Here is a 12060-nt window from a genome sequence, read left to right as displayed (position 1 = left end):
CATAAGAAAAGACAAGAGAGAAGAAAACATTTCAGTGCATTTGGAAAATAGTGATCAAAAACTGCCTCCATTTGGAATCCTGTTTCTACTCTAGGGACTCTAGGACTTGTTTGTTAACAGTGATATAACTATAGACTTAAGTTTAATGATAATCATTAATGAGAACGATAATAATTTTCTTATTATTTTCTATCATAAAGCTTAGATTTTTTTCTTCAAAACAGCAGTAGTCGCCATTTTCAGGCAGTCAGTACCCTTAAAACAAAGCTTACCTAGTCTGTTGCGTGTCACATTTTGGCCTTTGTTGGATATCCATATGAAAGTTTGGTCTCATCTTGAACTGGCGCATCTGCAGATTAATCCCATACCTGACATGTTATATTCCACTAAATCTTGGCACCGTACGAGATGAATAAATCCAAGTTTTTGCTATTCTTGGCTATTCTTCTCCGCCTTCTCAACTTTAAGCCTGGCATATATCTGCACTCTACTGAATACACTCCACTGGTTGGTTGCTGTAGTCATTCCTCCTCTCAATACCGGCAGTGAAACGTTTCCTTTTTAAAGTTACCATCTGATTAGTACAAAATTCCCTCGTTGTTTTTTCCCATACTGCAGATTTTGTGCCCCATCCACCAGTTACTGCAACCAAAAACTGTCTCAGTGTACGTGTGGGCGTTGTTTTAAAAACAGACTTGGAAAAAAAGGATTTGACTAGCTCTACTGCTAAATAGCAACTGTTATAAAAAACAAGCGCGGAAAAAGTGATGTGCAGTGACAGGCCCATGACTAAGATGTTCTGAGAAGCTCTTCAGGGTGTGGTCCTGTCGTTTCAATCTCAGTCACTTAATTGACTTACCATTATTCAGTCTATTTGGCATCTTCCAGTGGTCATCAATTCGACCACTGGTCACTTCAATGATACAGTTGCTCCATTTAGTCTAATTTACTTCTCAGTGCCTCCACCCTTAAGGAGGATCCACAATTTAGCCCTCATCTGTCAAGGGTTCTGGCATTAGTCTCTGTGCCCAGTGCTGCCAAGTTCATCTTCACATTCAGCCTGGAGATATTTGGGTGTGGTGGCCTACAAGGAGACCACAGTCCACATGATATAACTTTTATAAAGAGCAGCTTTTTAATGCACAGCTGAGGTCGGTGGCAAATTAAAAGAACTAGAAGGCTGGATCGGTTGGTTTTAATCCTGAAAAGATTAAAAGGGTTTTACTGACATGCTCTTTGAGTTCACACTGTCAATTTTAATGTCTTTGTCTGCTTCAGATGTGTCTGAATCGTCAGTGCCAGAACGTCAGTGTTTTCGGTGTGCACGAGTGCTCGGCCAAGTGCAGCGGTCGAGGGGTGAGTACAGCTCCTTTCGTCTCATTTCATTGTTGTGATCGCTGTCCGTCTCAAACCGGCCTCCGCCCAGATGGGTTGTTTACTTAATATCCCACCCCCCCCTCACACGGAGGCTCATTTTGACTGTAATATGCTCAGAATGCCCAGTTTACGGTGGGTAGGGAGCCATTACAATGCCTCGCAATCAATCACTCTGCATGCTGAGAGGTTCAATCAATTACCTATAATGGCTTCATTTATGCTCGGCTTTAAGTGCCATTCATCATACGCTCAGGCAGTCGTCCTTGTCCCAAAACACTGTGTTGAAATCAAAAAAGGCCGGGCTTTATTCGGCCAAACGCTGGGAGCTTTGACACACAGTTTGACTTTGAGCTGGGGAGCATGGATATTGGATTTTTCTTCAACCTATGGGTGGTCTTGTTTGAGATGAAATATGGGGCTTTGTGGTATTACCCTTAAATTTACTGGTAGATCCCGGAGGCTTTGACTGTGACTGCTTTACGTTGCTCCTTCATCAAAGCTACAGGGGAAACACTTTTTACTGTCTCTTAAAATGAAACGTCTCCAGTTATTATACGGTCATATTTGTTTGTCTAGTTCCAATCAAGACGTATCCTCAAAGCTCTGAGGACGTTTTTTCCTCACAGAAATAAAAAGGATGTTGCCCTCTCTGGGAGACAGGGCACCCTAGCATGCACAGATTAGATCAAGATGTTGTCTTGGAAAGAGGCCCTCACCTGGTCCACATTACCCTGCTGGGGAATCCTCTTAGACTTTACTATTCCTCTACTCTGCGGGACAGGAAGACAATAGAAAGAGAGGGATGAAAAATGTTCTGTCAGGCTAAAAAGTCTGTTCTGGTTTTATACCAGACGTCTGGCCAGTGATTGCCTTACTTACATAGAGACTCTGGAGCATTTCTCAGATGTTCAGTTGATTGACAGGGTGTCTTCAGGTCCTCAGAAAGTCTTAAAATGTCTTAAAGTTCTTCCTAACAGATGTCATTAAAGGAGCACTATGTACGATTTTTAGTTTAAAACATTCAAAAAGTAACTAACTTCTCAACAATGTGAAGTGAAGAAATGACAGGTTTGACATTATGTCAAAGATGTCTGTGTGTTGTGTTGTTGATTATCTACTGAAGTTAGCAAGCTAAACAGCTAGCCCTAGGCCTGAAAACCTTTTTCTCCCAGCGGTCAGAAGATCCGGTGCTAGCGGTCTGAACACCTGCACCTTTAAGTTCAACTTCAGTATACTAAGAGTAAATATACTAATTCACCAATACTTAAAGTGTACTCTGAAAAAGTGTACTTTGTTGTACTGTATTGTATACTTTTTTGTATTTTTTTATTGTACTATAAAAAGTATACTCATTTTCATGTCCTTTGTAATACACTCAGTCAGTATGCTTTCTTGAAGTGTACTTCAATTTCACCTAATTATAGGTGTATTTTAGTAGACTCACAAACAGTGCACTAAACCTATCACTGAACCTAATACTGTCTTTTTACCTTATGCATGCACTTACGTGGTCACAAAATGAAGATGACTGATTCACTCGCATAACCCTATTCCTACTATGTCTGCCTGGGATCACACTTTATACGTACCGGCAATGAAAAAGAGATGATTTCTCTGAAAGTCAGTGTTAAATTTGGTCAAAGAGTATCTTGAAAAGTTCTTAGAAAGCATGGCATTGAATTGATACCTTTGGACACCTGGATTAATTACTAGATTAAGTGAAAAATAATCTGTAGATGAATCCATAATGAAAACAACACCTGGGCTGCAAGTGGTGTCACTCAAGTCTGCATCCAATTTCGTGAACATAACTCATTTATCACCTTTCAAGTGGATGCACTGTAGCCTGGTGAGTGCATAAGCTGCATACTAAGTGCAGTGTAGTGTTTGGCATACACCCATATATAGCATGAAAAAGACAAGCTGGTGACTGCATTTTCGGCTCATCTGACACTTAATTGTCCTTTTAATATACTGCAGGTGTGCAACAACAACAAGAACTGTCACTGCGAGGCTCACTGGGCGCCTCCGTTCTGTGACAAGGCGGGTTTCGGAGGGAGCGTGGACAGTGGCCCCATCAGATTGGCAGGTGAGTCAACAGTTGCAACTCGAGTACATGAAATGGCTGATTTATCTTAGCTGGGGTCATGTTGTGTTAGAGGTCTTGGGCGTGGAATGTGTGAGCATTTCAACAGTAATATATCAAGGACTCATGCTCAAGAACTAAGTGAGTCTTAGGAGTCATAAGGTTGTGTTTTTTCTCTGCAGAAAACCGCAGAGAAATTTCAGACTGCAACATTAAAAAACATAAAAAATTGAAAGACGAGTCTGCAGGAATGTTTACAGACAGTCTGACTGTCATATTAAGTACGAGGAGTCTTTTGTCTCAGAGACTACCTATTGTTTCCATGTGTGTTTCTGAGCAGACAGCAGGAATCTGACAGTGGGCATCCTGGTGGCTCTGCTAACTGTCCTGGGAGCCGGTCTGATCATCTGCATCAAGAGGAAAACTCTACTGGGCCTCCTCTTCACCAGTAAAAAGAACCCAATTGAGAAGCTGAGGTGCCTTTCTTCAGAACGTGACAATAATTAAATCATTTGTAAATATCACAGACGATACATATCATTTTCTTTTTTTTATTTCCAGATCTGTGAGCACTGCAATCAGCAGACCCTCCGCTCCCAACCAGCCTCCATCAGTGAGCACGACCTCTCCATCTCGACCGGCCCCGCCTCTGCCACATGGCGCCACCATCTTCAAGGTCACTACAAACACACAGACGAGAGATCTGATGCAGATAGAGAGGGCTTTTTGCACAGAGGCTCACCAGCAGATGATGCATTCCCTGTAATATTTTTCACAGAACCATCCGGGCAGGATTGACGCGTTGTTTTCACACAAATGGCAGCTCATTCAAATCCAATTAAATCATCCCTCTCTATGTGGACATGTGGAGGAGGGAGAGATAACGGCGTGAGCGTTGTGTTTGCAACACTTGAATACAGTCCTTGTCATTAACAGCTGCCTGTTACCAGAGAAATTGATTCATCCGCGCGTTCCCCACATGAAGAATGTTGATGCGGCGGCTTACTTGAGATATAAAGTCAATCCTGTTACTGATAATTGCAAGACAGAGCAGGAATTTTTGCTGTAATGACTTGTGTGCCAACATCGCTGTGTGCCTTAACTACTTTATTACTGCCCTGACATGCTTTGTAATGGGAAGAGACCTGTGATCGATTGAGTCGGGGCCGCTGAAATAAGAGGGGGCTGTGTCAGAATTGACATTTGCGCTGCATGGTGGCACACGAGCGAGGCAAGCTGTCGCGCATTACCGTTGGAGACTGGTGTTTTCAGTTAGCGGCATGTGGTTTTCATTTGGGGTCAACGGTAAGAAGAGAAAGGATGTAAGGCTGTTTGATGAAAGCACAGTGCAGGTGAGGTCATTTTCCAGTTGTCGGGGGGTGTGTTAAACCGCTGCATGAGAGCATGTGTGCGTGCCTTTGTATGTGTTACACTGTGTGTTTCTGAGCTGCGCACATCTGGCCACGTCTACAGTACGTACTGGGCAGAGTCTGGCTCTCCTCTGGGAGTGTGTGTGGGCTCTTTAGCCAGATCCACCTTTTGAATGAAGCCAGGCGGGTGCTTACGGCACAGTTTTCCCTTTGATAGGTTACCTGAAGCGGAGTAATAGGGAATAGGGAGCGTTTGATTTATGCATCTTTGACAGTGTGAGGAAGAATGTAGAGGAAGAGGAGGCGGAGGATAACATGACTGTTTCTGATAGGAAGCAGACGCTTTTCTCCGCTGACCGACTGTCTTTCATCTTTCTGCAGCCTCCTCACCGGGGGCCAGAGGCGGTGCTCCCACCAGCCCCCTACCCTTCACACAGCCTGCGCAGACTGCCCCAGTGCCCTCCCGTTCACCTCAGCCACCCCGTCCCCCTGTCTCTCACCCTGTCCCTCTCCCCTGGCCCCGCGCAGCCGAGACCCCCGGTGCCTCCGCCTCACATCCACGTAGCACCCAGGGGGGCGTCGTTTCGCGGTGCGTCACGCCATAACTCCTGCAGGATGGTCATGGTGAGTGAGTTGGAAACGTTTTATTCAATGATGTTACTCACTCTAATTTCTCCGCAGGGTGTGCGGAGCTTTAACGCACAACTACAGCCTATAATACCCAACCAGGGACATGTTGTTCATTGCACCTTCAGACGGGTGTGAAGTTTTCACGGTTCATGGTTCTTTTGTGTCTTATATAGTACATGCATGTTGACAGTTATGCACAGTCTCATAAAATAACGAGGTTAACCCAGGAGCTAGCGTCATCCAAGCGAGACCTCAATTCTACACTACAAACCACCACATAAATAATGAAAATGGAGCCAGACTCGCAGAGGAGGAGGGGGTGGACGGAAAAGATGAAACAGCAACTGGAGTGAGCAAGTATGTCCAAATATCACGGGGTGGTAAATTCGCTGCCACTAGTATTCCATGGAGTTTAGTTATGGCATCGGAAGGCTGTCAAAGTTGAGGGGAAGAGTAAGCCCGAGGTTCCTGGTGTTAAATCCCCCTCACTCAGTGATTCTCAAAGACTCTTATTTGCCTTTAATCCGGTTTGACTTGTACTCCGTGGGCAAGCGAGGCAGAGAGGCCCAAAGAGGAAAAGACAGAAAGTGATAAAGACACAGAGGGTGGCTTGAGACAATGAGCAAAGAAGCTGGTTAATCAAAGTTAATCAATGCATTTTGAAGGGGGAAACAGCAAGCCTCTCAAACACATGGATTTTCTGCTTTGGAAATCGTATTACAGTCATTTTTCTTTTTTTTCAGAGCTTTTTGTTGTTGAATCAACAAAGAAAAAAAAAGAGACACATCACAAATGAAAATAATCATTAGTTGCATCCCTACGAGAAAGTACCAATGAGCAGAAAACAAGGACAAAATGCGGATGAAAAATCAACAGTGAGTTCCAGCCTGAAACTAGCCCCGAGTCGATTGTAATTTATGTCAGAGATCGCGGTCCAGCGTTTGAGGACAGCACAGAAAATGAACGCTGCAGGGGGAGCTGAGGTCAAAGCGGTGCCACACCAGTGTCAGGCTAATTAGAGGTGTGTTAAACACATAATGACATTCTAGTCTTGTCCAGATTCATGGAGGGGTCGCAGCGGAGGTCTGGCTGTAAAAACAACACTGTCCTGGTGCTAATAAACATTATGACAGCATGTGCTGGAACATATGAATATATCAGCATTCCAGATAGGCCATGCAAATAAATACTGTTTCATAATGTTATGTTTTCATTAGTGTATAATCACCTGAAACTCAGAATTGTTGTGTTTTCGTGACCGTGCAATAAAACAGTATTATTTAGATCTAAATGGATATAAGTGTTTATTTATGTGACTCCTGTGGGCATTTATAAGTTGAGGCTGGTGTCTAAACAGAAAATGAATGACGGTAAAATAAAACAGGTGGAATATTGTGTCTTCATAGGAGTTAGTGCTGATCAATTCGATGCATTGATTAACACTTAAAATGTCCTTTTATGTACTTACAGCTACATTAAAATGTGTTGCTACGGACATCATCATCACATAAATATGCTGGATTTAGTTTCGATGTACAGAAGATATATCTGGAGCTTCACACAGCTTGTCCGGCGTAATCCGAGCCTCCGTAAGCCCCGAGATCCCAAATTGATTTTAAAAGACGTTATTTACACCCTCAACAAATACTAAGTGGAGCTTGTGTTCCCACTTCAGACGGGGTGCATGCTAACACTTATAGCTTAGCAGATACAGTGAAGATTTCATCTTAAAAAGGGGTGTCTTTTCAAAACAACTTGGCATCTTGGATTCAATTTGATAGCAAGTTAGAGATAGATATATGGATGGTTCGATGGATAGATACTGTAAATAGATGAAAAGTGTCTTCTAAGTATATTATGTGCTTTGCTTTGAATGCACGCTCCATTTCCAGAGGCCTTTAAAAGAAAGGGCTCCATTCACTTTGACAAAGGATCTCCTTGGTTTTTCCTACACCTGTTCAGCAGGTGAAGTGCAGCAGCTCCTGGCAGCGTTTTCCACTTCAGGAAGTAGACTTTCCCTCTCAGCTGTTTCTATTTAATGTCAAAGTGTGAGACTGAAAGCGATGCCTGTTGGCAGCGGACTTCACCGACAGTATCTTTAGCAGCTGTTTGGCAGCTCTGCGACGTTGACAAAGCCCTTTTTTTCCCCTCCCCCTGGTGAAAGCTCTCTGCTGGGGGCACGGAAGCATTGTCTGATGGGAGAGCTTCACCTGATGGAGGCAGCAGGTTTTCAGACAGACTTGGGGTTTTGAGATGTGGGTTTTAGTTTCTCTAAGTTGGAGCTACTGTAACATTTTGTGCCTGTTAATCACTTTATCTGGCATGCTCTGTCCATTCCCCCCTCATTCCACTTTACTACCATTTGGTGCTGTTCTGATATTTTTGGATGGATTTCATGACAGTTTTGGCTGTCAGTGTGATGAATTAGCAGTAGTACTTCAATGGTGCAGATTGTCATAATATTCAACCTCAGAGGGGGCAAACAAGAGACATATCCTGCATTAGAGACTGCACTGACAGCATGCAGTTTTCAATAAAAGCATTAATTAGGGTATCAAGTTTGACTCTGACAAAGGAATTATGTTTTGAATAGCAAGACCCAGTTCCACAGCTGAGTGAGGCCTGAGGTTCGGTTGTTTGGCTCCTTCCTCTCTGATGTTTAAGGAGGTTTCTCCGACCGAGGAGAAGAGGTGATAGTGAATGGAGACCAGATGGGGGCAAGGTACAAGGCCTTTATCGATGATCTCAGTCCTCTAAAGATTAAAAACACATGACAGTTCCTCTCATCGCAAGTTGAATGTGCAGGGCTGGCCGTAAGCCTGAGAGAGGAGGACTCGACAAGCAGGCCTGAGCTGTAACCTGACTGTGAGTGCCACCTGGTGGAGATTCTCGGTTAATATTTTGATGTGTCTCCTTTTTCAGGAGTTGGAGAAGCCCAGTCCTCCTCAGAAACCCCTTCCTGCAGATCCAAGGAGCTCTCGTCTGGTTCGAAGTCCCCCTGTAGTGCAGGGCCACAATGTAGTCCAAGGGCCCTCTGCTGTTTGTGGCCCTGCACCAATGCCTGGTGCACCCAGACCTGTTCGCCCTGTCCCACACCCAAAAAGGTGAGTTCTAACCTTCTCTAGATTTATTTAAAGGGGCAATTTGTAAGATTTGGCCAGAATTTTAATTTAAAACATTAAATTCAAATGAACTATCCACAGAGAGTGAGGAAACAACACTGTTGATGTTATATCAAAGGTGTCTATGTACTGTGCTGCAGAGATATCCACTGAAGTTAGCATGCTAACTAGCTAGCAGCAGTGAGTTCACTATTAAGTCTAATAAGTAAACTAAATAAATGCACAAAATGTCAAGAAAGGAGACATTTTTATACCTATTTTTCTTACTTAAAAGAAAAACACACTTGTACAATGTGTAAATTCAAATGTCTCTCTTTTACTGGAGAAAGACAAGCAAAGGCAATCAAGCCTTGCTGACTCATCATAAAACACACTTCATTCAACTTCAGCATAAAGAAAATAAAGCTCAACAAAATTACCTTAGTTTATTTTTCCACAATAGCCTCTGATTTGGTCACTTCATGTCTCTCTGTACCCACCTGCTGTGTCTTCTCATCCCTGGAAGTCATAGTCCTGGTCAGAGCTGCTGTAAATCGCATCCATACTGTATCCCCTGTTGCCAAACTGGCATTTGTCGATCTTGAGGACTGTGTTCAGTCCCAGTCTGGTGTCCAGCCGCGTTCACTGAGAGGCCGGTTGAGTCCCATCAGCTAACAGGGCCACTTAGCTCCATGGCTACAGCTACAGCAAAGAGTAGTAAGTCCAGTAAAGTGAGCAGCAATTAGCGGTTATACTGTTTCTTATAGTTTTGGAGCTATCTTTGAATTCTGGCCGTTTCTTACAAATTAGACCTTTCGAACCAACACTGAAGCTGGTATCACTCACTGAAAGATTTAATACATATTGATCTGACTTTTCTCCCTCCTCTAGACCCAGTCCCAAGCAACCTCCAACACTACCAAAGCCTTGCATAATTGCCAACGTCAAATACAGCAGCTGAGACTTTTCGCCGAAAGGGACATTGTTGTGATAAGACACTTAAGAAATTTGCACTATGAAAACTCTGAAAACCTTAAAAAAGATGGCGGCTTCTCTGAATCAGGAGATCCGCCGTGTCCCTTTGGTGCTCTGTCTCTGAATGGTGCTACGAGTCTGAGCTCAGGTACATGTAAAGTATTTATATTGTGTATTTATTGCCACGCAGTGCACTGTGCCAGACACTTTTACTACACGGTAGCAACTTTGAATTTTTTTTTTAATTTGTTATTTGCATCAGTTTCACATTTGTCTTTCGTTTCAACTGATCTGTAACGGGAGATTTTAAAAAGAAAAGCCAATCTGTGAAATTCTTGATTGCAGAAATGTGTTTATGAAATGTGTTTTAATGAAGGGAACCCTTTACATTATGGTTTTGTTCTGTATACAGCAGAAGGAGTTGAAAAAAAGAAGAGTTTTGTGCAATGACAGATGAGAACAGACACAAGATTTGTAGAGCATTCGGAGCCCAGTGGGGTTTCTTCTTGAAGGGTAATGCTCCTCGTAGAAGCTTTGAGCCAGTCTGACGAGGCTTGAAACAACCGCACAGACAAAAATGAAAAGTTGTATTACTGCAACCGCTCTGCAATCGAGGGGAAGGGAGGCTTGTTTTTCCCTGACAGCTGAAGTTCAGGTCTGTTTCCTCTCCATTTATATTTCGGAAAGGTAACAAGTTGAATTGTGAAATGTCACTGATTTGCCATTTCATTAACAAGCCCCATGAAGCTCACTTGAGGGATCTGGGTACCGAGGTATTAAACTGAACAAGGATCTAAAATGAGTTGAGATCAGGGAAGCGTTCATCCCTCAGAGAGAGTAAACTTTCCCTGAAATATTGCTCTGCAAAAGGTTGTGTGTTTTTGAGTACTTCCCTCTGTGCCTCTGTGTGAAAGTCGTTAAATCATGAAACCAAGAAGGACTTTTCTTAACGCTGTGGCCGTGCAGACAACGCGGAGGCATCACATGTAAAACAGCCAATGTCTGGCTACAGTTTTCATTTGAAGTCATGTTTGTGGGTTCTCAATAACTGGAGCAGTTATTAATTTTCTATTTTTTGTACCTTTTTCATTTGGCTATTGAGATTAGTTTTTTAAGCCAATCTACACGCCAGATAGAAAATCCTGCATTAATTGGATTTGTGGTATTTGAACAGTGTTATTAATTTTGAAGCGTCTGACTGGATTGCATCACAGCGTATATACATCCACAGCGAGCAGCATTTCCTTTAAGCACAGCTCTTGTTCACATATAGGCTGAAAACTGACTTTGGACTCGTTACTTTTGATACTGTTATCTTTTTAAATACTGCACTAGTTTTACATTCATCGCTTTGTTTACTTTACTTGCTTTTTTCAATGCTATGTGTCCATGTACTAACAGTACAGTGTATGAGTCCAGCCACCTGACTGTACGTTACGTCCAAATGTTCCTCGTATGTTGTGTTACAGGTGAACACGTTGCCATGGAGAATGCTTTTTTATATAATGATTGTTTGATACATCATATGTAAAGAATACACTTGTGTCTGGTCATGGTATTTTGAACACTCGAGCAGTATTAGTAAAACTGTTTTTTTCAAACACTGAAGAGCATTTTTTGTTATTGATCTGTGTGCTGTTCTCTTTTTTTGGTTACACAGTGTGCATGTTTTGAGCGAGACGAAACGATTACAGTCATGATTCTCAAACCTTTTCACATCGACTGACACAAATCAGACCGTAGACGCCCATTTAATACGAATTTTCGCATTTGGATGTTTTATTAAAGAAAGTGTGTGAAACCTGTGAACAAAGTAATCATGAAATTTATCCTCAGTCTAACTTGGTTCACACACCGGAGGTCAAGGTCATGCTCGGTGGGGGAAAAAAATGGGAACACAGTAATGCCAAGATAAATTGATTTTATTTTAAGACAAGCTGATGCCACACATATTTTCTCAAAGAAGGGTTGGCGGCACATTTTTTGGCACACTGAGGGTGGGAAGCTCAAATGCTGGGATAACGTAACGCTGCTGTTTTCTGATTGATCAGCAACTGAAAAGATGACGAGTAGTGAAAATCTATGGGGACATCAGGTCATATTTTTAGGTAAAACAACATATTCAGTAATCTCATAGCTAACGTTATCATTCAACCACTTCCTAGCTAACATTTCCGTTTGATTACGTCCTGTTTGTTTCACTTCCAGGTTCAAATAAAAAATGTGAAGATGTGTGTTGATATTCAAAAATGAATTTCTATTGCTACTGTATCTTATAATACTATCACACGATGATGTCATCTAGGAAGTGGTTGAATGCTAACGTTAGTGGTTGCCTAACGGAAGCTAATGGTTATGAAATATGAAGTTTTACCATGAAATTTGTCTTTTCAGTTTGCAGTTTGTCAGATTCCCTACATTTATACTTGCAACCTGGAGCATGATGTCAGAGGAAAATGTTCTATAGGTGCAGATCATCTCCTTTGTATTTATTAATGGGGGCATTTAGGGGTTTTCGGAA

At 42.5% G+C, this 12060-nt stretch overlaps 1 protein-coding gene across 1 annotated transcript in view; it reads left to right on the top strand.

Annotated features, from left to right (window-relative positions):
• Window positions 1-11098, top strand: part of LOC141015208 (disintegrin and metalloproteinase domain-containing protein 12-like) — a 71048-nt gene extending 59950 nt beyond the window's left edge. The window contains exons 17-23 of the mRNA XM_073489162.1: window positions 1279-1356; window positions 3358-3466; window positions 3804-3939; window positions 4025-4139; window positions 5215-5457; window positions 8386-8567; window positions 9456-11098. Coding sequence (XP_073345263.1) covers window positions 1279-1356; window positions 3358-3466; window positions 3804-3939; window positions 4025-4139; window positions 5215-5457; window positions 8386-8567; window positions 9456-9525 — 933 coding nt within the window. The 3' untranslated portion in view covers window positions 9526-11098. The remainder of the gene's footprint in view (window positions 1-1278; window positions 1357-3357; window positions 3467-3803; window positions 3940-4024; window positions 4140-5214; window positions 5458-8385; window positions 8568-9455) is intronic.
• Window positions 11099-12060: the final 962 nt, after the last annotated feature.

Source organism: Pagrus major, chromosome 20, assembly GCF_040436345.1.
Source record: "Pagrus major chromosome 20, Pma_NU_1.0".
NCBI lineage: Eukaryota > Metazoa > Chordata > Actinopteri > Spariformes > Sparidae > Pagrus > Pagrus major.
Note: the sequence above shows the minus strand (reverse complement) of the source record. Positions and strands in the feature narration are given on the sequence as shown.